The 27,449-nt window shown below is 36.7% G+C and overlaps 1 protein-coding gene across 1 annotated transcript; it reads right to left on the reverse strand.

Annotated features, from left to right (window-relative positions):
* Positions 1–10,168: 10,168 nt before the first annotated feature.
* Positions 10,169–26,385, reverse strand: LOC587099 (endoplasmic reticulum resident protein 44). Its single transcript, XM_786852.5, has 10 exons — positions 26,253–26,385; positions 24,125–24,240; positions 20,424–20,539; positions 19,076–19,260; positions 18,627–18,742; positions 18,034–18,091; positions 17,252–17,368; positions 16,511–16,622; positions 15,403–15,544; positions 10,169–14,508 (listed from the first exon to the last, which is right to left on the reverse strand). The coding sequence occupies exons 1-10, from the start codon at positions 26,307–26,309 to the stop codon at positions 14,298–14,300; spliced, it is 1,230 nt and encodes a 409-aa protein (XP_791945.2). The 5' UTR covers positions 26,310–26,385; the 3' UTR covers positions 10,169–14,297.
* Between the last annotated feature and the right edge of the window lie 1,064 nt (positions 26,386–27,449).

A 27,449-nucleotide genomic window follows, 5' to 3' on the forward strand; every position in this document is an offset into this window, starting at 1 on the left:
TAAATAATTAAAATTGTGTATTTCTCATGTATCATACATATTTGATGTCATAGACATAGACTAGGCGTTGTGGCGTGCGCCTGTAATCCAGCTAAAAAAGTGGAAGTTACAAATTGATTCAGCCGAGGACGCAGGTTCGAAACTGAGCCACGTCTTTCGGATGGTGACGTTTAAAGGTCGGTCCCAGACGTAAATAATCATATCTGATTGATACACGTCTGTAAAAACCCAATACACACACACACACACACGATGTCATAGACAGCTTTTACATTGTTAAAATTTATGTTAGAACAACTGTTATCCAGAAAAGGAGGTACAGTTTGGCTTGCAGGCCTTGATATTACTCCTTCTGTAGTGTCCGTAACACAGATCTGTCGTACTGTCCGTAACACTGGCCCCTACTCTTTTCTACCCTCGATGTTGAAACTAAAACACAATGATGCATTTAATTTTATACTTTATTACATCTAACTAATATTGTTGAAATAAAATGTTAATATTAAATTACTCGTAAATCACTTGTTTTTTTTGTTTGTCTTTTAAACTATTTCATGATGTAAAATAGCTTAATTGTTTGCGAGATATCATTTCCAGAAGAAAACCTTTCAGGGAAAGAGAATTTGTTTAATCCATTGAGAAAAGCAACTGTATCAAATCAAATTTGAATTACAAATTAGCAATATCGGTTATCAAGCTATAGTTTTACACCATCATACGCTTGTGTTACGGACACTACATGCGTTACGGACACTACAAATGCCATTTATTAAACTGCATTTTTTAAAACTGTTATGCTTAGCTGAATATTATTACACCGCAGCTAGTCCCCGGGGGTAGTTACACAAAGCAAACTATATAAGAACATTTTCATATAGCAGGAATGACACCGTTACGGACACTACAGGAAATTCCGGATAAAATTTATAAATGCAATATCGGCATATATTTTAATAAAGTTTGTATCTATGTTTGATTTTTTGTTTCTGATGATAGGACAACATGTTACTTAGAAAATAAAACCAATTACCAAGTTATATAATGCTAAAATATATGAATTATAGAGGCAAAATTATGCACATGATTATAGCTGTTTTTCAAAAACGCGTTACGCTTGTCTCTCGTATCGCTATTATTGGGTCGATTCTAAAGCCGTAAAAAAAATAATGAGTGGAGATAATATTATTTGTCTGCGGTACGATTGTATAGCAGACAAATGTTGTTTGTATCGTTAATGAATGCATACTTATGTTGGGTCCGGGGCTGTGCCCCGATGGAATGTAATTTGCATAGGCAGCTCGTACAGGTGTGCGAGCTAATTCTGCCACGGAGACCAGGGCGTGGCATGAATTAGTGTGTAATTGAATCATTCTAGCTTGAACTGTCAACGAGACAACTTTTATTTACAATAACAGTGCTTGTGTCATGTAGTGTTACATGACTGTGTTTGAATAAGGTTTTCCAGAGTTTTTATGCTCGTTGAGTTTTATCTCTGGTTTTTTATCCTGGACCATGATAGGTCCGGTTTCCAGTGAAGGAAACGGTTTCCAGTGAAGGAAACGAGAAGAAATGTTTGTTAAACATTCATACTGAATAAACGGTCGGCTCTCAGTAGTCGTTGTCAGGCTATTCCACAATAATTGAAGTGTATTATTGTGTTATTTGTGTGTATTAGGAGTCAAGAGGGATGACAGACGAAATAATATGTGAGATTATAGGACAGACAAACAAAACAAACTATCAGATGGCATGAAAAGATATGGCATAAGATATTGTGTAACTATAACACCTTATGAAAAAAGACACACTTTCAAAGTGCAAATGGGTAACAGCCAAAAGGTGGTATTTTTGGCGAAACAAAAAAGAAGGAAAAAAAAGAAGGGAAAAAAAGGGGAAAGATTTTTTTTTCTTTTTGAAAAAAGTGTTCCTTCCCCCCAAGCAACCGAACGAAATGTCTGACGACGTAATTTTTCCAATTTCCGGGGCAAAAAAAAAATGTTGAGAGAAATAGGGAAAGAAAAAAAGAGAGAAAGAAGAAAGGTAGGGGAGATCAGTTGCGATTTTCCGCCAACAAAGTGTAGATCAGGGCGGGGGGCACTGGCGTGTTGATCGGGGAGGGGGTTTATTTTTTTATTCCATAACCGTTACGGTGGTTTACACATAATGCTGAAATAACATAATTTTCTGAGATTTTTCCTCATTTTTTAGTAAATTATACATTTTTATGCGTTTGTTCTAAAATGACAAATTCCTAAATTTACAGCCAGGCAAGAAATGTGCTTCTTGAGGTGCCTACAGTCATGTCAGGGTCCGCGGAACGGCGGGGATCAGGAGCTTTCAGCTCCCTCCCCCCCCCCCCCACACTTTTTTGACAAAGTATTTTAAAGAGAAATAGAAAGAAAGAATAGTTAACTGCCAGTGTCACAACAAATAAAGGTATCAAAAAGTGCTCATCTGACCGTAATTAAACGCCTAAAACCCCTGAGCTTCCGGGGCGGGGCTCTGCCCCCTGGACTCAACCAACGGCCCTAAGGCGGGCCCCCTGATACTCATCTGACCGTAATTTAGTGCCTAAAACCCTTGAGCTTCTGGGGGCTCCGCCCGCTGGACCCCACGCCAATCAGTGTCCTGTCAGTGTCACAAATAAGGTATAAAAATATGTTCATCTGACCGTAATCAAATGCCTAAACCCCTGAGCGTCCGGGGGATCTGCCCCCCTGGACCCCGCCTAGGGCCCTAAGGCGGACCCCTGGATTCTAATATGACGGTAATTTAATGCCTAAAACTCCTGAGCTTCTGGGGGCTCCGCCCGCTGGACCTCACGCCAATCAGTGTCCTGCCAGTGTCACAAATAAGGTATAAAAATATGTTCATCTGACCGTAATCAAATGCCTAAAACCCCTGAGATTCCGGGGCTTCCGCACCCTCGACCCCACCAGGGCCCCTAAGGCGGGCCACTGAATGCTTGTCTGACTTAATCCCCTGAGTTTCCGGGAGCGGACAAGAAAATATGTTCATCTGACCGCAGACGTGTAGCCATGGGGGCAGCGGGGGTGCCTCCCCCACCAAAAAAAAACAAAAAACAAAACACCGGCCAAAAAAAAAAGAGAGGAGAGAAAAAGAAAAGGACGTAGGAAAAAACACAAAACAAAAAACAAAAAACACAAGGATTAAGAGTCGAGAATGGTAATACGAATCGTCTTCTCTCTCTAATGATTTAATTACACGTAAAAGCTTCCGCGCTCTGCGCGGGAGGGGGAAACTGAATTCAAACGAGGATTAAGAGTCGAGAACGGTACAACAAATTGGTTTCTTTCTCTAATGATTTAATGAAACGTAAAAGCTTCGGCGCTTCGCGCGGGAGGGGGAGGTAAACTGAATTCAGACGAGGATTATTTTCGAGAACGGTACAATGAATCGTCTTCTTTGTCTAATAATTGAATGAAACGTCAAAGCTTCGGCGCTTTGCGGAGGAGGGAGGGGAAATCTCCCCTCCCTGCACCCCCCCCCCCCCTACTACGTCAATGCAGGTCACCATTACGTACTGATATTTGGGTCGCATAATTTCAAATGTGGGACCCCTAAGAAATCCTGGATCCGCGCCTGTTGTAGAGCTTCTTAAGCGTTGGGAGCCCCAAAAGTTTGATGGTAAAATTTGACTCAAATTGTATCATAATGTGAAAGAGGATCTATTTCAAGACATATTTCTGAGAGGGTTTTCAAAAAAAAATGCGTTTAAAGTCGAAGATTGATGAAAGAATACAAAATTTGATTTTTCTGCGTGCAACAGAAAACCCAAATTATTGGTCTGCTTCTAATGAAGCTAACTTAATATCAGGGTGGACTTCCCCTCCCTGTATTCAATCATGAGCAGGGGGACAACTGGCCTCCAAGCCCCCCCCCCCCCCACACTGTGCTTGTGCATGGGGCCTGGTAAAGTGATTAAACGCGCGTAGGAGTCCAGGGAGGGGATGTATACAATTCCTCCATGAAGCATGAGGTACCGAATATTATTTCAAAATTTTGCCTAACGTTGTGCCAATAGTCAACCTAACCATCTATTGGGCAATATTTTCGTATTTTGCCCAACAGTTGGTCAAGATTTTCCCAACTAAGTGGGCTACCGTAGTCGGACAGACTGTTGAAGAGTCATTATCTTTGCCCAAATTTTGGTCAAAATACGAAACAATTATGCACGTATGAAGTAGGGTACTTACGTTTACCAATACCACTTGGCAAAATATTGCCTAATAGATGGTTGGGTCGACTATTGGCACAACGTTGGGCAAAATATTGAAATAATATTGCCCAGATGTTTCACAGTGTGTGTTCAGACATGATTCCAGCTAAATTTCTAAAAGAAATTGGTGTGAAGGTTTTATATGAGCCTTTAAGTTACTTAATGAACATATTTATCATGACGAGGACTTTTCCAGAGGATATGAAAATAGCAAAAGTGACTCCACGTTATAAATACACTGTTGGTCATAATGGTGGAATAATTATTTTTACCCCAATTTATTGAACGATTTTGACAATGATTCGATGTGCTATATTAGTGCCCTTTTATGAGGCATTAATCCCCATTACTGTCAGTTATGACTTAAGGACGTAGGTCCCCTAGTTGATTAGCATAGTAGCACACACATGCTTTAGCAGTCACACAAAACAAACACTCACCAATTGTCATTCAATAAAATCTAAGAATGTATACTATTATCTAGATCTATTAGGAATAAACCATTGTCAAAATCATTCAATAAATTGGGGTAAAAATAATTATTCGACCATTATGACCAACAGTGTAGAAAGATAAAGCTGATCTTAGCAAATATAGACCTATCAGCGTAGCATCAAAGATTCTACAAAATCGGTCTGTGTTCAAATTGAAAAATACTTTTAAGAAATGAATTATTTATGAATTTCAATCTGGTTTTCGACATTACTTTTCGACTGAAACATGTCTTGAGGACAGAAATTCCTGAGGGCACTTTGTTGGTATGCCGCTTGAAGTTGCTTATGTGATGTCTGAATAAAACAATATTGGAATTTGGGTATTAATTCGGTCATTGCAGATCCAAATTACATCCCTAACAAAATTAATCTTGCCACACATCAAATATCGAATATCAAATACAAACGAACACGTACGCGCGCGCGCGCGCGTGTGTGTGTGTGTGCGTGTGTGCGTGCGTGTGTGTGCGTGCGTGTGTGTGTGTGCGTGTGTGTGCGACTCGTAGAGATCTATATAGATCTTTATGGATCTCTATGACCAGTGTGACGTTCCTTCTGCAAAAAAGCATATGCAATGCATTTCATTTGACACGTTCAATTCATTCTCTCACTTTCATCCCAACATATCATACACTGGACGCATCACTCTTTTTTGGCGCAAGTTAATTTTTGCACTCTCGCAAACAATGCCTCCTGTTCATCCAAGTGTGAACTCTGAGAACTCATTCCACACAGAAATGATACCAAAAGATTTGGGATAAAACGCATTTTCATAAGATGTATAACAATTTACTGTTCATAGATGATTTTTAAAATAATAAGCAGAGGTGGGGGAGGGGGAGGGGGGGGGGGGGGAGGGTCTTCCTTTTTTTTCAAACGACGGACAATTTTGGTTTGTCAGCTCTTCGAGCAGCCGGTAGTGTCCCCATTGTACCCGAGTACGATTGACGACCATGCTTCCTATTGGAGAGCTAGGGGTATATTGATAGTAATATGCTTTTGTGTGAATGCACTGCTGTAATCATAGGCGCCGGAAGTGGGCGCCGGACGTGGGGGGAGGGGCAAAACGCCCCCCCCCCCTAAAAAAAAAAAAAAACGCCCCCCCCCCTCCCCAAAAAGGAAAAAAGGCAGTAAAGGAGTAAAGGTGGTTTGTATTTTTAACCCAAAATAACATAACAATAATACAAACCTGAATTAATTTACATATAAAATTCCATTAAAAGAAAAGGAAAGTTAACAGGAATTAAATTTCCTAAACATTCCGCATGCCACCTATATTTATCAATGAAGGTTTTTATAATAGCGATACGCACATATCATGGAAATATTGTGAGAGGACGGGAAAGCGTGTGTGTTTTTGTTAATAGGGATGAGAATATATGAGCCCCTGAACGCTGGCGTACTGAAAGAGGGGGGGGGGGGGGGTATTTCTCATTCGATACCAGTGATTTACAAATGTTGCTGAAAAGACATGATTTTCCGGTATTTTTTCTCAATTTTTTTTGTGAGTCATACCCCACCAGGGCCCTAAGGCGGGCCCCTTGATGCTCATCTGACTGTACTTACCTAAACACCTTGAGTTTCCGGGGCTCTGCCCCCCTGGACCGCTCCAAGGGCCCTGATGCGGGCCCCTGGATGTTCATCTGACCTTGGTTAAATACCTAAAACCCCTGAGCTTCCGGGGCTCTGCCCCCTGGACCCCTCCAAGGGCCCCGAGGCGGGCCCCTGGATGTTCATCTGACCTTGGTTAAATATCTAAATCCTCTGAGCTGCCGGGGAATCTGTCCCCTGGACCAAATCAAATGCCCTTAAAGAGGGCCCCTGGATGCTCATCTAACCGTTAATAAATACCTAAAACCCCTGAGCTTCCGGGGGCTCAACCCCCTGGACTCCAGTTAGTGAACTGCCAGTGTCACAAATAAGGTATCTAAATATGCTTATCTGACCGTAATTTAATGCCTAAAAACCCTGAGCTGCCGGGGCGGAACCAGGATTTCTTAGGGGGGGGGGCCCAAATTTGAAATTATGCTGAGCCAAATATTGGTACGTATTGGTGATCAGCAGTGACGTAAAGGGGGGGGGGGGGTGCAGGGAGGGGCGAGTTTTCACTCTCCCTACCTCCTCCGCGAAGCGCGGAAGCTTTGACATTTCATTAAATTATTAGACAAAGAAGACGATTCGTTGTACCGTTATCGAAAAAAATTCTCGTCTGAATTCAGTTTACCCCCTCCCGCACGAAGCGCGGAAGCTTATACGTTTCACTAAATCATTAGAAAAAAAGACGATTTGTTGTACCAACCCCCCCCCCTCTCCTATCACCTATCAGTACGCCAGCGCTCCTCCTCCCCCCCCCCCCCTCCCCCCGATCTACACCTTGTTGGCGGGAAAATCGCAACTGATCTCCCCTACCTTTCTTTTTCTTTTTTTTTTCTTTCCTTTTCTCTCCTCTTTCTCTTTCCATTCTTTTCCTTTTCTCTCTATCTCTCTCTCTCTCTCTCTCTCTCTCTCTCTCTCTCTTTACGGGGGGGGGGGGGGGCAAGGCCCGCTCGCCCCCCCTGGATCCGCGCCTAGGCTCAGGCCCTGGACCCCACGCCAACTTACGCTCTACCTGATCGTTAATACTCCACTTTGAAAAACGTTCCGCGGGGCCTGCATGTAACGTCCAAGAGTGGTGATGGTGCAGAATTTTCTTCTGCCTCCCCCTTCCGAACGTTTTTGCTCATTACGCCAGTGCCCCTGGAAAGTGAGCCCCCTGGAATGTTTGCCCCCCCCCCCCCCCATCCCAAACTGCTTCCGGCGCACCTGGCTGTGATATAGAGGGGTTTTTCAGTTAAATCATGAAAAACAGAATTTTGATAAACTATTTACATAAAAAGTCAATAATTATGATTATACATGTACAATATATTCAGAAAATATTATCAGTTCTTCAAAGTTTATAAAATAATTTGTAAATTGTCAGGCACGCAATATCATCTGGGCAAAGGCATGGGGATATCAAGTTTTGGGGATAAAAAGGGAAATTAATGGGATAAAAATATATAGTGAGGCAATGACGTCACAAACTGATATCCAAATTGGCAATTTGTGTAGTGATTTACATTGTTCCATAGTTTTTCATACTTTTTACAAAATTCATAAGTTCCTTATTAATTATCCGATTAAACTCAAATTTGTTTCGCTCCGTTTCTCTTGTTGTTCTGCATCTATTAAAAGCAAATTATTTTTGGAGTGGACTTGGTCTTTAAAGGAACATAGAGGTATGGTAAGGATTGCAGATGGGTTTTATGTTAGGTTTAAGGTTAGGGTTAGATACGGCAATAATGGGTTCAGAGCAAGCTCAAGTTTTATCATCGCTGTATACAACCCTTATTTTGCCTTACCTAAATTCAGTGGCAGATCCAGGGGGGGGGGGGGCCGGGGGGCCCGGCCCCCCCCCTTGAGAAAAGAATCATGCAAAATCACGCGATTTTTACCTTTTTTGGGGGTTGGGCCCCCCCCCCCCCCCGGCGCTCAAGGGGGGGGGGTGCAAATTTTAAAAAAAAGTTGGGCCCCCTCCGCTAAGAAATCCTGGATCCGCGCCTGCCTAAATTATGGGATTTTAGCATGGGGAAATCCTTCTAAGATTCTTATTGACCGAATATTAATTGTACAGAAGCGTGCATTAAGAATAATCCATAATGTCTACTTTCGTTCCCACACTAACCTCTTATTTTTACAAGACAAAATTCTTGAAATTAATTATTCGTATTCTTGGTACCTCGGTATCTTTATGTTCCAACTGATTAATAACGAGTTACCTCTCCCGATTTCCTCTATATTCCAAAAAAATAACGAGATACATTCATACCCACAAGACAGTCAAACCACTTCCACACTCCTCGAATGAGAACAGTTTTCGCACAAAAACAATTATTTACACCGGTCCAGTATTTTGGAATAACATAGATCCATCTTTTAAACAAAGTACCAGTCTATACACATTTAAAAAAAAGTTAAAGATTGAACTTTTAAACACATATACATGATCGAATCTCGGTTTGTTTGACTCTCGACTCAAATCTTTTTCTCAATCTCTTTCTTCCTCATTCTACTGATCTAATTTCCCTTTTCTAGAGCTTTTGCAATCATTCATTATCCCTTTTTTGTATCTTTCTTTCTTTTTGCCTTCTACTATTTTCCTCCATTTTTTCCTCTTTTTTTTTTTCCCCCCCCCAATTTATGTAGAATTAATTAGCTACATATTTGTCCATTTATTGATTTCTAAGCATACTTTGTTCATGTTTTATTGCAAAACAGCATCTGAGGAACAAACACTTCAACAAGCTCCGCTTCAAGTTAACTCCTCTTTTCTCTTGCTTTTTTTCCATTATATTTGTCGTTTCATTGCATATTCGTTGTGATATAATTATTCGTGTATTATGTTTTGCATGAGAAATAAAATAATTTGAATCATTTGAAGTTAATCCAGTTAGTATAGCAAATTGAAGTAGACCAAACAACCGTCGCAGGAGCTAGTGTGGTATAACTGATTTCAGAGTAGATTAAAAGCATTCAGAAGGCCACTCAATCAGTTTATCAGGTGATACGGATTAATATTCATACAAATAAACTTGTGGGCCATCAATTTTTTTTTATCAATGAACATCTAGTTGGCAATTTTGTTTTCATACTTGCAAGGGCATCACATACCCTCAAAGATTCCACACCAAAAATTAGGAATCTCTGAAGGCAACAATTGGAATCCAGAATATTTTATATGTTTTTCCTGTACAGATTAAATCATAAAAAAGGGGAATCTAGACTTTGTGACATTAGTTTGAAGGCTAAAAAAATGTAGAATTTTTTTCACAAATAAATGTAGAATTTTTTTTCCTCATAAATGTAGGAATAGTTGGCAGATTTGCATCAACACCAGGCTACTTTGAATGGAGATCATCATCACTCCAATAGTGACACCTTTTTAGCAAGATAGGTTGAATATTGTCAGGCTTGTAAAGCACGACACCATACCTGCCAACATTTGAAAATGAGAATTAAGAATATTTAGCACGGTATGTCTTCAAAAATAAGAAATCTGTACCCTTAACATGCGCTCGCACATGCAGCGGCAGTGTAACTGGCAATACACGGTTAATCTGTGCAAAAAAGCGAATACAAATTCGCTGCTCAATCTTGCAGCCCTTCAACGCACGCAATACGTGAACTCTCACATCGCAGCATATGATAAAACAAACTTAATTTGGCTTGAGCAACACACACACACACACACACAAAATCAAAAAAATCAAAAATTTTTTTTTTAAAAATCAGGAGATCCCGCATTTTGGGGTCCTAAAAATCCGGGAAAACAGGATATTCCGGATTATTCGGGAGGGTTGGCAGGTATGTGACACCACTGCAGCATTAAATGGACAAACCAAATTAAAACATGTTTAATTTTAAAGAGAAAGAATTTATTGAATTTCAGCAATCACAAGGAAATGAAACAATCAGAAAAGAATAAGATTTTGGCATAAACTCTCTGAAAACAATATGGATTTCTGTCAGATTCATTTCTATAAACTTCTCAGCAAAAAGTTCAGTCCTTACTCATTGAAAAACATACTGATAAACTGAAGTGTACCTGCAAGTACATAAAGCCATGACAGTCGTTTATACTTGGACATGCCTAGTAGCATATAGCCATGGCAACTACAGACTGTCTGTGTCTCCCTCGTACTGAAGAAAAAGAAGAAATAATGATTATCCCTCACAGACACATAGCAACTACACTTAAAATGGAAGAAAGTCAAATCTTCACAATTGCTTTATAGGTTGAAGTATGTTGAGTTTATAGATAGGACCTTGGAGTTATAAACATACTTGAATTTCAAGTGATTAATGTAAGACAACAAGAAAAGAGTTATGTTCATCTTGCACTGTTCATTCCCCTATCATGTATATGTTTTCAACACAATTTATGTATTGCAACATATCCTGATCTTACACATTACTTGACCTACCTTAAAACACACAGAAAAATAGTATCACTTTCCTCTGAAAACATCAGTTTTGGAAATCAACATCTGTAGGACAAATTTCTTTTCACCCGATATCGGATGTCAATAAGCATTACCAGCTCTAAAAAAAATTACTATTAAAGACAGTCCCTAACCATTGTACAAACTAATAAATAACATTAGTATAGTATAATCTAATGTATCTACAAAAGCATTTTTGGAAGAGAAATTAACAACACAAAATTTAAAATAAAATACAAACATAATTTCCCCTCTACAATTTTTTTAAAATCGAAATGTATTGCAAACAAAATCTAACTACATTAAACATAACAAATTTACGATTAATGGAAATACAGAGAAGGAAAATAAAACGCCATTACCGTAAAACAATTTCCCCCAAAAGAACTTATTATGATACTCTGAATAGATATAGGCCTTAAATCTTGTATTTCTTAACACCCTTTGTTTTTCTATTTTGTATTCTGTTGTATATATATCAGGTGAATTCTTTACACAGATTAATCACTGACCTATGGAGTATTCTTTAAAACACAAAGTAATGGCTATGGCTATGAATGCTATCAAGATTTTATCTTACAAAACAAATAAAAGTATCAATTTGAAATTCTCAACTAGAACTTGAGCTGTACAAAAAAAAAAAATCCTTATATGAATCTCTTCGACATATATTTGAAAACAATGAATTTCTTCTGGGACTGTAACATCTAGCATATACGGTTCATTGATACAAAATCTAAACTTCCCCTGTAACCCAACAGTTTATACAATCATACAAAGCGCATCCCCTAAATGAATTGCAGTTTGATGTACAAACATGTACATACTTATATTGGTATTGCAAATAATTAAATTTTAAAGCACAAGGGCCTTAAACATTAAAACAAAAAGCACAAAAAGTTGATAACTATTGAAGACTCTGTTTTCGTTTAAAGGGTGGACTGTGCGGTTGCGCTATCAAAACGCAAACCAAGGTACATGCCTCAAGGGTCTGGTAGCACTTGTACACACCTGTAGTCAATTGAGGCGTTTTCCTCAGAGCACTCCCTTTTGATAGGTCCCGACATGATTACAAAGCCCCTACTCAATTTTATAATTGAAAAATGATCAAGATCAAATCACTTCCGGGGTGCTTGCGTGCTTTTGAAAGATGCTTTATTTGAAACATGGTGGTATTTATGAGATATTTGGCCCATCATAAATTCACACTTGCCAATTTAAAAGTTTATAAGAATTCCTTTTTGAAAACATGGTTCGACCAATAGCAAGTGCTTAGGCTACAATTGATTTGATGTCACAGCCAGATACACTGCACCTTCCGATACAGGTAATGGCAGCAAGTCTGAAGACAAAATAGATTTTAAATATTAATTGTGTGTCAGTTCTTATCTTCAGGACCCTGGTCTGATTTCTCTCTTCAATCAGACCTTCATAGGCTTGGGGTGGAATATTTTGTGCCATATTTATCGCAAACATAAAACTTGTAAGCTGTTGTTCAAGTCCATGTGTATCGTATGGATTCATACGAGTAGAGTTCTGCACCCCAGACTTATCGCAGAGGGGGAGAACCTGACTCTGCCCCTACTCCTTCAAATAAAAGCTTAGTACAGTAAATTTTTATTTATATCAGTATATCATGCTCCTGCTTCTTCAGGAATTCCCTATGAACACAGTACACAGCCTAAAGTGCCTCAAAGAATGTGTACATGTATAAGAATCACTACCTTTTACAAAGTCCTAAAAAATTACGATAAATCGACACATTTCTAATGTAATCATTATCTTTGTGCCATCTCTGAGTCAAACATTGAAACTACCGGTACTTAGAGAATTTATTCATACCACAAGCTGGATATGTAGTATGTGCATGACTGTGAGAAACAGACTTCAGCTCTTGCATCAAACAGCTGAAAAGGATAATAATTACCAAATACAAATATCTGCTGCATTTGCTACAAATTACTTGAACACAATTTTGAAGCCCTTGAAATTTAAATATGTAGTGCTTGATAAAAATGACTCTTTGTGTCTTATATTTGTGTCATAATTTTGAGAATACAACAAAATCAAAGATAATATTCCAAATATATACAAACTCTAAAATGCATGCAACAGTACATCTCTAATGGAAAAAAAGATATCACATCATTTTATTGCTTGACAAAAGATAACGAGAATAAATTTAGTGTCTATGTGTTTCAAAAACGGAAAGACAGTTTGAATATAAACAACGCAGGCTTCGGTTTGCAAACAAACACAGATATTTTCCCACTTATTTCTGTCATCTACCATTTCAAAATAATGATGAATCAGAATAATTCCTTACTTTCCTTCAAAATCTAGTGAATGTTGAAAACACTTCCAAGTGACAAAACTTAAAATAAAAATTTAATGAATCAGGTAATTTCTCAAGTTATGGTAAGTGTTTGCAGCATATGGGAATCTCGAAGTTTTGTTGTGCCTTGTGAGTATTTTGGGGGAGAGGTTTGGTACATTATGCAACTACCCTGAAGTGTGCCAGAGTTTCTCGTTTTCTGGACATCAGAATCAAATTTAAAGATAAAGTTGAGTTCTGGTCATGCGATTGCATTGTGAAAGAAACGTTGTGGAATCCATCAGAAAAAAGGTTGATCGTCTAGCATATAAGTGTTGGTGTGTACTGCAATGTTCTGGACTCATCAAATTGATAAGCAATTAGGCCCGTCCTGGTAAAGTTACAAGCACTGTACACAGAAAGATGTATATGGGACTACATGAACATGTGGCATAAAAATCTGTCTCGATTTTTATGATGTTACATGCCATATTTAGAATATTAAGGCATTTGAAGAGCCATGCTTTTCAGGGAACATTTTTTATCTGATGTTCTTCCACACTTGCATAATACAATGATAACGCTCACAAATTATTTTTCACCTCTTCCCAGAACTCAACCTTCTCTTTAAGCCTGTCAGTAAAAGGGCATGTCAATCACACACCATGGCATACACTGTAATATGTCGATCAGATTTTAACATCGATAGCCAGGCTTTGTACACGAGAGGTAACAGGTCCCGCAAGCATTACGTGTCAAATATCTGAGACTGACCAAACAACTCTGGTTGAATTCATGTTTGGTGTTAGATAAGAGCCTCATCTTCTGAGGAGTTGCAATTGATTCAAATAGATCACAACTTAATTTGAGAATGAGTAGGAATGCAACTCTTTAGAAGGTGGGTCCTAGTGTAATCACAAAATTAAAACCCATGCTCAATGCTCAATGCTTAAATACGTGTAGGTTCATTAATCAAGATGAATCTGCTGATCAATCGGGCTAATCCATGTTATCATATCAAAATACATTCAGATCTCTGAATAATAATGAGAATATTCATATGCTCGTATCTTAACTACAGTAAAATTTAGGGGGTACTACAGAAAGCATTCCTAAAAAATAGGAAGAATAGTCCCCTCCTGAATGTCCTAGTTTTTGTTGTGCAAATGTTGTAAAAATAGAAATCACAGAGTGGATTAGAGGACATGACAAAAGGAAGGCCGTTCTCAAAGCTCGTCCCGGAATGAGTACCTATTTTCACTGGGCATGAGCTTTACAAACTGGCTTTCGGGAGGATCGGTTTGGTCAGTGTCAATGACGGTCTTGGGTGAGCCTGGTACTGTCTTCTGGATCGCTGGGTCAGGGCCATGGTGAAACTCTCGATGGAGTTTGCCTGAGTGGAGGTCTAACACAAACTGCTTCAGCTTGCCCGGTACCCTGCAGGAAAGGGTTTAATAAAAAGAGAGAATTTAGTCAATCGTTCTTTGAATTACAATCAATTTTGACTACGATGTGAGAATTATACGTTATACTCTCAGTATTAAAGATGGGTTCTATACATAATGACAACAACAACAACAAATATAATAGCAATATTCTGCATCTATATACTGCTAAATTCATCCAGTGCCCTTCATTAAAAGTATTACTCCTGTCATCAGGTTACGGCTCGCCACACACAATGCATGCATCCTGGGAAGCATTCTTGCTAGGGGCTGATTTAAGAAATGCATAACCCTGAAGAAACAGTCACGTTCGTATCATACTGGGTACAAACTTAAACTCTGGGTGGAGAGAAGCAATGTAGATAAAATGCACAAAAATGCTGTCAAACACAATCTTTGCATCTCTGTATACTGATTAGGTCCGTCTTCATTTAGCGAAGTCTAAAAACTAGCCTGCTTATTTTTTATCCAAGGAAATTCCACCAATCAGAACTAGCCAGACCTCAAACTAAACTTAAACGTGAACTCATTACAGTGAAAATACAAATTGCAGGCTATTTTACCATCACAATTGAGACTATTTTCCCAAAAAAATGAAGGCTTTCCTGAGCAAGCAATTTAGGGGTTGTATAACATTCACACTGATATCTTTTTAAATACCAAATATTTTTTATAAATCTATGTTTTTCAACCCGTTCTTGTGCATGATCTTCAATTCCAAGATAATTTTTAAAAGTCCTCAATACTTGTTTGCAGCACCACTGTGATATGACTTGCTTTCCCCCTACTTTTGTTCTACTTTGCATAAAGCCATTACAATGTTAAATTATATACATTCAAATTCTGGAAAAAAATGATATCACTGAAACTTTGTCAAGATACTCACGGTACATCTGCGATATTAGGGAAGAGATACATATGTCTGAAGCTGTCTATAGCTATAACTGGCAGGTCTTTAGGGGTTTTCCCTAAATGGTGTAAGGGGTGCGTGAACTTTGTGCCATCAGCTGTCAAGAAATTCATGTTCCCTGTAAAAAAGTGAAAATAAACAAAGGGATAAAAAAGGGAGCTTAAAATGGAACGTGCACCATTGAATCAAATGCGTCTATGAAATTGCTTAAAAGTTAAAGGGAACCAAAACCTTCATACTAAGTTACTTTCATTGCAAAGTTTAAGATATTTGAAAAATGTCAGTGAAAGTTTGAACAAAATCGGGCAAGGAATAAGGAAATAGAGCTTTTTGAAATGACTAGTCATGACATCATCTGTGGACAACTCTCCATGCCTTTTGTACATCAAATTTCATGTTTTTCCTTCTTTCTTGTGATTGAGATAATCTACTCCCCTGAGAGCAAGATATAGAATGCAAAATGATATTCTACTTCACATGTTATGAAGTCGGATCAAGAACACAAATAAATACGAAAAAAACGAAAAAATTGTGAAATTTTATGTACAAAAGGCATGGAGAGTTGTCCACAGATGATGTCATCAAATTGAATACCGCCCTCTAGTGACTAGTCATTTAAAAAAGCTCTAACTTCCTTATTCCTTGCCCGATTTTGTTCAAATTTTCACTGATTTTATTCAAATCTTTTAAACTTTACAATAAAAGTAACTTAGTATGAAGGTTTTGGTTCCCTTTAAAAGACATATCGTCGGTTTGTAAACAGAAGGGAGTTAGCTCACAGTTTGACACACAGTTAAAGCCCTTCTGTCTCCAAATAAGTGCATGTGAAACAACATGAAGCAAATTTGAATCGACTTTTGCAAAGCTGCCTACTTTCACAATCCAATATCATAATGGCTTAACATCGACACTTTCAGTGAAGGAATCTGAATGTTCCCAATAAATACAAATGAACAAAACTCAACCAACATCATGGGAAATCAGTATTCAAAATGCCTTCTCTATTAAAAGACACATGCACTATATCAAAATCATTCAATCTTATGATTGGTAGTGAAGTAGATAACATTCTTAATATTCTTACCCCTTTCTGATATAAGCTCTCTTAAAATCATATCATTGTATTGTCTGACTACTTCTGTATCCTCTGGCTTGTGGAATAGAATTAAGAAAGGTAGTCCTTCCTCCGTTAATTCCTATGATAAAAGGATAAGAAGATGAGAGATTGTTCTCATATTCTTCTGGCAAATCATTATACTATTAATAACATTTGTATTTTCAAAAAAAATATATTTAACAAAAAACAAAACAATAATAATAATAATTCATGATCCTACTTAATGCCTATTTCCATTACATTTTCAAAAATTATCCTGGCATATCTCTTTTATTCAGTCCTTAAAAACTGTTCTTATTTTATACTTTCTTTTCTTTTTTTTCTTGCAATCTCATTGTTTTGCATATCGCTGTTTCCTTTTATCTTTAATTTTCTCTCTCTTAAATACCTTTCCATCATTGTACCACTTTCCTTTCAACAATTTACACGTCACTTCTCTTCCTTCAAAACACAGCCTTCCATCTACTTGCTCAATCAAATCATTGCTATATTGTCAAATTAGTACATATTAGGAGAAATGCAATTGGCATTGTAACATACATTTCACTATAAAACTGAGGACAGCGAATAAAGCTCTGTCACACTGAACATACGTGTGGTACGTGTGCATTCTTTTAGTGTTCTAAATACACAGCTATTCTTATTCTCAACGTTGTTCATTTCATGTTTAATTCCACCGGATATTGAAAAGTGTTAGAACAGGCTCACCTCTCCATTTTCAAATGTGATTTCTCGAACAAGTGGAATACATTTGTCAGTGGACCAAGCTCTCAGAAGTTCAACATTGGTCATGGATCCCATAAATAGCATGTCTTGATCTATAGACTGTCGAGAGAAGAAAAGGATAAGCAGAAAAGCATGCATAGTCAATCACATAGCCCTTTCAAGACAGGATTTATTCTTACAGCTCAATTGATCATATATCATTCTTCAAATTGGCAACAAAAATATTTTTCTTTTATTGCTACATTGTTAAAAAATGTAATCTCTATATGCATGGGCAAGAATGTTGTCAAAAAGATGAAAAAATTGCCTCCTTTGAATCTCTCAAAGTGTTGCCATTGTAATGATTTTAAAGATTATTTTCCTTTGTGAAATTCCGGGCATCAAATGCAATATAGCCATTGAACAAAAATGAATGCAGTGTGTTGCAGATATTTTTGACCTTTCTACTCATCTGGAAATCAAGCCATATTATGTCTAAGTGCTCATACACACATAATGTGTTGCAATAATTGAAAAGTGCTGCCGGACAACAAATACACACAATGTGCTTTGCATTTATCTATCTTCCTAAAAAAATTCACAGAGTATACACAGATTAAACACAGTTCATGTATTTGGCATCTTTTTTTTTTTGGGGGGGGGGGGGGCTCTCAATCAAACTTTAGAAAAAAGGCATAATGTGGGAATCTGTCTTGATTTTGTTCTTTTGGGAGAGCCACATTAATTATTTTTTAAATAAAATATTCTTGAAGCTGTAAACTTACCCTTGGAGGTCGATACATGATACTGTTTCCTGGTGCTAACTCTTTACTGAAAGCTTCTCTGAAAATCACAAACAAATTAGGAGAAAGAGATACTGTAATCATACTTTGTGTCATACAAATCATTACATCGTTCAACTTTACAAATAACATGTACTGGATGGGTTTTAAAATAATTGAAACAATGTACTGACTGAAATGTGTTGCGCAAATGTAGTCAAAGAAATCCCTCACACTATTTATGAATTATTCAATTAAAAAAATGTATATCTGTTGCCCCACATCCATTCATTCACAAGGAAGAAAGATTCTACTCTACCACAGGGTCTTTTTCATTTTATCACTTTATTAAGTTGTTTATTTTTATTCATTTATTTTTACAAATATTTTCTTTTTCCCTTTTTTTCTTCTTCCTTTAAAAAAATGTTATCATATTTATTTTATTACTTACTTAATTACTGAATTAATTTGTTACATTTTATTCATTTTTTAAATTTATTTTTAATTTATTTATTATTAATATTGTTTTTGTAAGGGTGAGGGGGGAGCTCAGGTGGGTATCCACTTTTTTATAATATTATGATGATAAGACTTACCCTGACCCAGCAAAGAAGGAGCAGTCATCTCGTAGACTGCTCGCTACCCTTCTAAAGGCAGTATACTCAGCATCCTCGTAGCTCTTGAAATAACCAATAACCTTACGCTTGCTTTCCTGTGAGAAATAAAAATAGGCATGATATTAACATGTCCATTATAGGGCTCTTCATTTATGGAAGTATATAAATAAACTGTTGATAAAAATTGAAATAATACTAATGGAGGGCTCTTGAAAAATAGGTTATCCTTATTCATGTGTTACAAAACAAGCTACAGATAATTTTTCTCTCACTCTCTATATTTATGATAAAATCTCTTTAGCTAGGATTATTTTCAAATACATAAATACACTTAATTCTCCATGTTTAAAAGATCTCAAAATATTTGGGAGTCATTTCTTCATGTACCATCTCCGAAGTGGTCTAGTAGACTAAGAAGTTGAACTTACATCTAGATTTGGTACTTCATCTGGGTTTGTGAGCTTGACCAACGGGTCCTTCAGGTTGTCCCTGATATGCGAGACGAAAGCATCCTTTGACCTCTGTGACCTGTACTCCCGTTTAGCAAGCTGACCTCCTCGGAATAACTTCAGGGTCGGGTACTTGGATATGTGGTACTTCTTGGCAAGGGCCGCTAGAAAGTTAAAGAATTATAAACGAAGTTACTTTATTGAGCAATTTCAAAAATGTGTGTGTTGTATGGATAAGCAATCAAGTGAAAGGGCCCATATATAATTGTTGATAATCAATTCAAATACGGTTAGGGCAGAACTTTAAAAGTACAATTAGCAAATTTTCAGGAGAAAAGATATGTTTTAATTGTGTATATCCTACAATTCATGAGAAACATGTTGGTAAGTATCAAGCAAACTAATTTAAATACTGTAAATTTCTCAAAAGAGAAGACAAAACAAATTCTTAACTTTTAAGTTGTCTGAAAATCCACTCAAAAAAATGCACTAATAGTTAGGAAGAGAAGATTACTGGTTTCTAGTCAACCAACACCAGCTGTCACATTTATATTTACACTGCCATCATTCCTTTTCAAAATGTCTCCCTCTCTACAGCTTCCAGAATCTAATTAATGTATCTCTTATTCTCTTTACTCTTAGTCTTACTTTGTTGCTATAACTGATTACCATACCCTACTCAATGAATATAAGAAATATAGAGTCTTGCAGTATAGACTACATTCATCTACACTGAGACTGGAAAACAGTGTACATGTATGAGTATTCACCTTCCCTATATACATGCCAGAGCTGTATTTAGACAATTTTCAGAAATTAAATAACAACTGTCTTTTATTATATCACAAATTTGCTGACACACAATCGAATCTGATGAAATATGTTGTCAGTAGGTTATGAAATAACGCCAAAAATAATTTTTTTTTTTTTTTAAATTGACAAAAAACATGTATCATTCTGTCAGCAGAAATAAGAATTCTGCTTGAAAGCCAAGCTCAAAATTTCAGACGGAAACTGTGACATGTTTCAACGCCATTTTAAGTAACTATGCAATCAATAACATTTTTGTCTTCATGATATTCAAGTTTACAAAAATATGTGGACATAACAAAGTAAGAGGTCATAACATTTTCGAGAAAATATGAAATATGATATATGCAATTATGTTGGTCTGACACATCATGTTAATTATTCCAAACTGTTCGAGAATTGATAATGATTAACAGAATTTGATCAAAGTTCTTGACCTGGTTTCAATTAAGTCATTGAACGCTGTGGATATTTGGGTAATGATGACACAACCCACAAGGAGATAAAGCCTACTCACGATATTTGTCACAGTCAAGGCCTCCAAAGACAACCTGCCCCTGACCGGGAAACTCTTGTTGGGCAACTTTAGCAGCCTCCTCAAAGATAGGCTTCAACATCTGACTGAATCTACACCTGTATCATCAAAAATCGGGTCAAAATTAAAGAAACAGTTATAGATTTGAGAAAGAGAAAAATACAAACACAAATTGAAAATTGTTTTTACATGACTTGATGACTACGGTACATAAATAATCAAAGTGCTTTGCAGAGCATTTGCTCATTCATGCAAGTACAATTGTACATGCACACTTTAATGTGTGTCGTACATCAAAAATATAGAAACCACAATGTCAATTTACATTTGCAAGGTACATGTAGCAATTTACAAATATGCATACAAAATCTGGTAAATTGTATAACTCAGGCTGTACAACAAATATTGTTGCATTGTGCTTTGTACTGCACCATACTTCATGTAACTGTGTCAATCGATTTCACACATGCGTGTAGTTGTGCATTCATCGTACTATACTTCTGAAACAATCATCAAAGCAGGAAAGTTGTTATAATGAAACCCGATACCTGTACTTCCTTGTCGAGTCTTGAACAAAACATGAACAATTTTACAGAAACAAAAAGTATTACAGCGTTAAAGGATATTATAGAAAGGAGATTATTCTCATGTCTTGCATTGCACATAGTCATTGGAGAATTTACTACATACAAGAGTAGTCAAAAAATAAAGAAGAGCAAACAGTCACTTTTTCTTAAATATGCATTTCTTTTTCATTACATCGAAACATTTCTTATCCAAATACTTTAATATACTAGATACATATCAAGGGAAAAAAGATTAAGTTTACTTCAAATATGACCCCTCTAATTTAAAAGAAAAGTGAATGAATTTTGTAGTACTTTTTTTTCAAATATATTGAAGGCTAATTTTCACAGAGCTCATTCATTTTGAGAAAACCTTATAAATCATTTGGGAATTCTTATCTTGTAATGAACTGAAGTTGGTGATTAATTTAGGTCAGCCAAATGAAGAAAAAAACAGCAACATTTTGCCGACAAACTTGCAAACCCTGAAAATCACTGACACTGATATGTACATTCAGATTAATTTCGCAGATATCGTTTATTTACACATAGATTTGGTGATAACTATCATTTCTGATAAATGTATATTTGGTTGTTGTTACCAGAAAGTAGGATTATAGATCTGTAATTTGTACAACAAAACTGATGTAAGAATATTGTGAAACAGTATAGGAGGTGATATATGGTTTGATTATCTTTGATAAATTACTGATTCATTCTACCGTTGTTAATGTCTCGGTTATAATTTACAAAGTCTCATTAAAAAAATCAATAATGCTGAAAAGACTCGTTTGCACATTTACCACTGAATAAATAAACTTGAGCACAGCTGTTACGCAGTGACAACTGGATATGATTTTGCTCTGCCAAAGCTCTCCAAGGGTACCTACCATTTCAATAAACAGGTTTAATTTACTAATATATAATAATAATAATAATAATAGCTAGTTCTTATATAGCGCTTTTTAGGACCGAAGGCCCTCTCAAAGCGCTTTACAGATATATATATTATTACCCCGGTCATAGGATTCAGGTTTACACGCACACAATGTATGCACATTCTCCACTCCCTGGGGAGCATTCCAGCCAGGCGTCTTATTCTATGGATACTTTTTGAACAAATGTCATTCTTGACAACCTGAAAGCTTGCCCAACATACATGTAGCTACATGTACAAGTAGTGTATGCAGACTGGATTCCAATTATTGTAGTTTTCATTCATTAATAACAGATTCATGAACAAATTATCATTAGGTCCCCATGAAAGAAACGTCCATAAATTGTAGTATACATGTAAGTAAACGGTCTATTTGATCACAAGTGACCAAAATTTAAATGCATCTCTATGTATGTACTATAATTACTAAAATCATGTAAATTTAAATATAAACATTAGAGGAGTAATTGGAATAAATTAATAACCACTGCAATGTCCCAACCCATGTAATATTGTTCATTTTCAAACATGAAGTATATGTACTTCCTTTAAGTTGCAATTTCCTCATGCATCTTAATCAATGTCTCTTCCTTCTTTCCCGTTTTTTTCTCCCCAAGCACTTTCATTGATATTTTATGAGCAACTCCTGCTGAATGCATGCATGCATGAATCAAATGACAATGTTCTGTAGAATCCCCCACATGATGACTCAGAAATATTAAATCCTCCATAAAGCAACATGTCCTTAAAATGCAAAGATACATTTCATTCTGCAGATACATGTACTATAGGCGTTCAAATTGTGATTTTAGAGGGAGTGCAAAAGTGTTCTGTCCTTGTACACTGTGGAGTGGATTTAGACACTTAGAGGCGTTAGAGCATCTAGCCCCCTTTTCCTAGTATTATGAGGACTAAATGTACATGTCCTGGAATCTAAGCTTCATTAAATGCCTCATGAAGGTCATGACGCCTACATGTACATGTACATTATAATTGAACACAATGTCAATTATGCCTTCAATTTTTTTGTGTACACGGTAATGTTTATTGATGTGTACTAAGTGTTTGGTTACAGCAAAACAAAATGTAACAAAAGCAAACAAAAAAACAATGAACACTAATACATTACACAGCCCATTAGAACTCGTGAAAATCAGCAAATATGTTTTGGGTGGCTCAACGCGAATATTTAATCACACAAAAATAACTGCATTTACAGTATACATGTACCCATTGTCTTTTGCATGCCTGTACATTGTGGGCATTGGGCAGACTGTAAAAGGACTGGTATGATTCAAGTGTCATACTGTAGAATACCAGTACAGAAAAAAATGCATGTATAGTAAAACAAAAAGGAAATAAACCACACACACACAAAAAAAAAAAAATGAACATTCAATAAATTACACATTCCATAACCCTCTTTTAAATGTATGAAATTAAGCGGTTGAGCATTGAACAAAGATACTAAAGGAAATGCACAATATGGCTGTTCAATGTGATGACCTGTTTGATCAAATATACCAATTTTCTTTTGCCTGCCTGTATATTGTACATTGTGGGTATTCCAAGGAAGACTTTTAAAGTACTGGTATGATTAAAGTGTTGTACTGTAGAAAACCGGTACAGAAAAATGCATGTACAGGTGGGATACTGGTACACGCAATTTATCATTTTGTTAATAAAATACCAGATATTCATTTATTATTTATATACTTATTTATTGTTAGTTTTATTTTACAGGGTAGCATTGTCAGTTACAGAACTGCTTTCCAAATAGACCCTGTTGGTCTGAAGAGACAATAATATGATTATAGATTAAAACTATAGACAAATTAATTGCTAAGCCTTATAAACATGTACCAAATGATGATTAAAGGCAAATTACCGGTAAGAATAATTTATTAATAATGAAAGCGAATTTGAGGACTTCCCTTTTCCAGAAAACAAAAACTAAACCAAAACCAAAAGACAAACAAATAACCCCTGAAGCATACGGACCCCCATCTGGACCCCCTGCCAAGAAAGTTTGTGTGGAGCCTTGCCCAAAAGGAGAAGAAACTGGGGAAAGGAAGTTCATTCAAATTTTGTTGACTAGGAGGAAATACATGTAGCATTGTAAAGCCCACTAAAGTATTAAATATAAATGTGAAATATTATTTTGATCGCAAGCATCTTACCAATTGGCATAGAAGTTGACAAAGACAATGTCATTGTGCTGCAGAATGTTGTCCATGTTGGAGTCCATTAGATCCACAGTGGCTTGCTGATTTGTATGGCATACCACACAACATAGCTGTAAAATGGTAAATACATTTGATTAGTACTTCTTAAAACTGTTTTCAATCATTTTTTAAATTTACTGCCACTTTAATTATGGTGCACTTTAACATCATATCCAAGGGTACATTCAGGTCAGCTTTAGTATCTTCAATGTCAAAGTATTTCACAGACAACGATACTCTTTGAGTCTCGGCTATCCAAGACCCCATTCATACTCATCCCATTATATTAGGACGGTCTTAGGAGGAGCAGTTTCATAAGAACGGTCTAACGAGAGCGTGAAGACGCAAGCATAAAGGGAAGCGTACTACTGAACCAGTCCAGCATCAAGTGCGTGGTCTGGAGGACTGGTTTGCTTCCTAGACTACTCTAGCGTGCAGTGTGTTCTAGAAGCAACAAACACTCTCTCTCGAACGATAACGTTCTTATTGGTCATCTTTATATCCCTCTTGAGGATCAGGACCAGGATCAGAACAGAATCATTCAGAATCAGAATCAGAAAGTGTGAATTCATAGCGTGCCTTCACCAAAAGCAAATTTTTCAGTAATGAGCTTTGGAAGTTAAACAGAGAAATATGGGGAGAGGTAGAAATGGAAGATGACAAGTGAAAAGAAAAGAAATTTGTGGTAGCATGTGTTGAGAGGGAATGAAGGAAGAATACAAAGGATAACAAAAAGGGAGATCAAAATATAAGATATGATAGGAGACAAACAAAGAAAAAAAATATTATCTATGACAGAAAAATAGGAAGTTAAAAAAAACAACCCATTACGTTGGCGACTGTAATCTCAGATTCTCATTAAATTCATGAAAGTAATTCACATTATGAATTGATGATGATCAATACGGTTGCTAGCTTCAGGCAGGCGCACGCCTAAAACCCACCGTTGTATTGTGAAGCGGTTTGCTGTGAAACCTATGAGAAAGTGTATAAAAGGTACAAATGTCTTTGTTTTTAGGAAAAATACTCTCAAAATGATAAGAAAATTTACACGAAACAGGCAAGAAAGATAACGACTTTTAAATCATAACCATTATTTGAACAATTGGTGAAGATTCAGTTCATTTTCTGGTATGTTTCAGTAGGGTATCTCCATGCCAGCCCAGAGTTACAGGTCAATATCTGCCCATGCAGGCGCGGGGCTAGGAAACAATTAACTGTATGAAAGCTTTTGTCTGATTCATCATTGAAGCCTAATTTGCAAAAAGTAAACGACTTGTTTACGCTTAACTGCTACTAAAGAGTCTCAGCTAAACTGTAAAATCCCGCCTTAGAAACCACCAAATGAAATGATTGAAATGTCAAATTGAAGAAGAGTTGTTCTTACTCATTATTATTGCAGTAAGTTGTTAAACCCTGTTTTAATCTGAAAAAAACTGGGCAAAACGAAGCACCATTTTTGTTTTGGTTGAAAATATTGCAGTATTTTTCATATTTTCCGTCATCACGCCAGATTGATACTTCGTAAACTACTGCACAATACAATTGCACAGCAGGGTGAGGGCGGGCGCGCATGTGTGAAGTTAGCGGCCGTAATGGTGAATTGCTTAGATTAACTTAATGAAGAACTAGATCTACGCAATTCACAACTTTTTTAATCATGACACTTGACAGCATTATTTATTTGAACTATTTTTGATGAAGATTTAGTTGATTGTTGGTATGGTATCTCCACAACGGAGTTACAGATCAAAGTATGGATATGATTCTGAACTAGCGCCCAATATCCTATTTCATTTAAGTCAAGATAAAGTCAAATGAATGAGGAAGCAAACTGTCACCGGCATTATCAGCCGGCCCGGCTCTCGAGCGGCCGGACCCGGGACGGTCGTGCTCTATCGGGCGGCTACACCCCCACTCGGTAATGACTCACACACACAGTTCACGGGCTCTCGTCTCAAACTCAGCTCAGTTCTACCCGATTTTAAGTCAAATAGACTTTATCAAATCAAATATAATTGGATATGTAAATAATGTCTGTAATACTTCTTACTCTCAAGACCTTCCACCAACCCATACTAACCAAGAAAACTGTTGAAGAAACTAAATACCCGCAGCCTTTCAACCTGAAGGAATCCATCTTGGTGATCGTCCTGTCTAGCAACAAACCAACGGCAGCCACGTTATGAGAGTTGGGTTCAAAGGTTAATATGCAAACGATCATGATAGTAGTCTCGACCGGATTATTGCCCTTTGGTCTATACACCCAGCCCGTCTCTACATTTTCTAATAAAATTTCATCTACTTTTTTTAAAATCATTTGGTCTAATTACCATTTATTTATCCATATGGTCTATCAATATCAATAATCATGCAACGATAATAATTATGATAATTAATCATCAAATGATTTTTAGAACTAGTATAATATTCAATTTAATTTATTATTCAATTCAATTTATTATTTCATAAAAGAATCACATTCTAGACTTTGAGAAGTGTACTGGATCATTAGCACCCGATAAATTAAAGCCAATATGGCTTGAGGGAATTGGGTGGACCCATAACATAAATGACAAATGTGGAAAATACAAAACATTTATAATCTTACTATATGGATATGGATGGTATATACACGATATGGGCTTAGGGCACCCGTAAACACTGGGAATAAGGCTAATTAAATTGGTTATCAGACTAGATGAACATGCAGTTAATAGACCAAATGGATACTGGGTAGTAGACTAATTAATTGGAGATTATATAGCCCATGTGGAAATAAGACCAAATGACTATTAGCCTAAATGGTCATTAGACCAAATGATAAGTAGACAAAATGACTATCATTAGACTAGTGGATATATTAGACGGGCTGGGTGTAAACCATATTGGAATAGACTTTGGTAGTAGATCAAACGGCAATTCACCATATATTCTCTTCAGGGATATATTAATTTGTACACAGGCAAACATGTAAAAGCCATCGTCGAGACAAATTAATAGTACACATTTTTTTTTGGGGGGGGGGGCGGTTGATTGATAAACCAATTTTCTTGATTTTGATCACCTCTTTTTTTTAATGCAAAAAGACCCTAGAGAGATGGTGGTGCATGGATCTGGAGAAAAGGGCCATGTCCTCTCCCTATACCTCTAGACAAAAAAATAATTATTATTTTATAATCTTTTTTTTTTAAAGGATTTATTTTATATTCAGTAGAATGGAAAAAAATACAGTAGTCACACCACTTTTAGGCCAAAGGTGTTGGATGTCTGGAGAAAA

Source organism: Strongylocentrotus purpuratus, unplaced genomic scaffold (genome assembly GCF_000002235.5).
Source record: "Strongylocentrotus purpuratus isolate Spur 01 unplaced genomic scaffold, Spur_5.0 spur5_scaffold_7, whole genome shotgun sequence".
Classification (NCBI taxonomy): domain Eukaryota; kingdom Metazoa; phylum Echinodermata; class Echinoidea; order Camarodonta; family Strongylocentrotidae; genus Strongylocentrotus; species Strongylocentrotus purpuratus.

What these genes read in the sequence shown, in the direction of transcription:
- LOC587099 (XM_786852.5), bottom strand. Translation starts at nt 26,309, where the DNA reads ATGGATTCCTTCAGGTTGAAAGGCTGCGGGTATTTAGTTTCTTCAACA. An exon ending in TTTCTTCAACAGTTTTCTTG is followed by an intron (nt 24,241 to 26,252) that starts GTTAGTATGGGT and finishes ACCATTTTACAG; the next exon opens with CTATGTTGTGTGGTATGCCA. An exon ending in TCACATTTGAAAATGGAGAG is followed by an intron (nt 16,623 to 17,251) that starts GTGAGCCTGTTC and finishes CTTTTATCATAG; the next exon opens with GAATTAACGGAGGAAGGACT.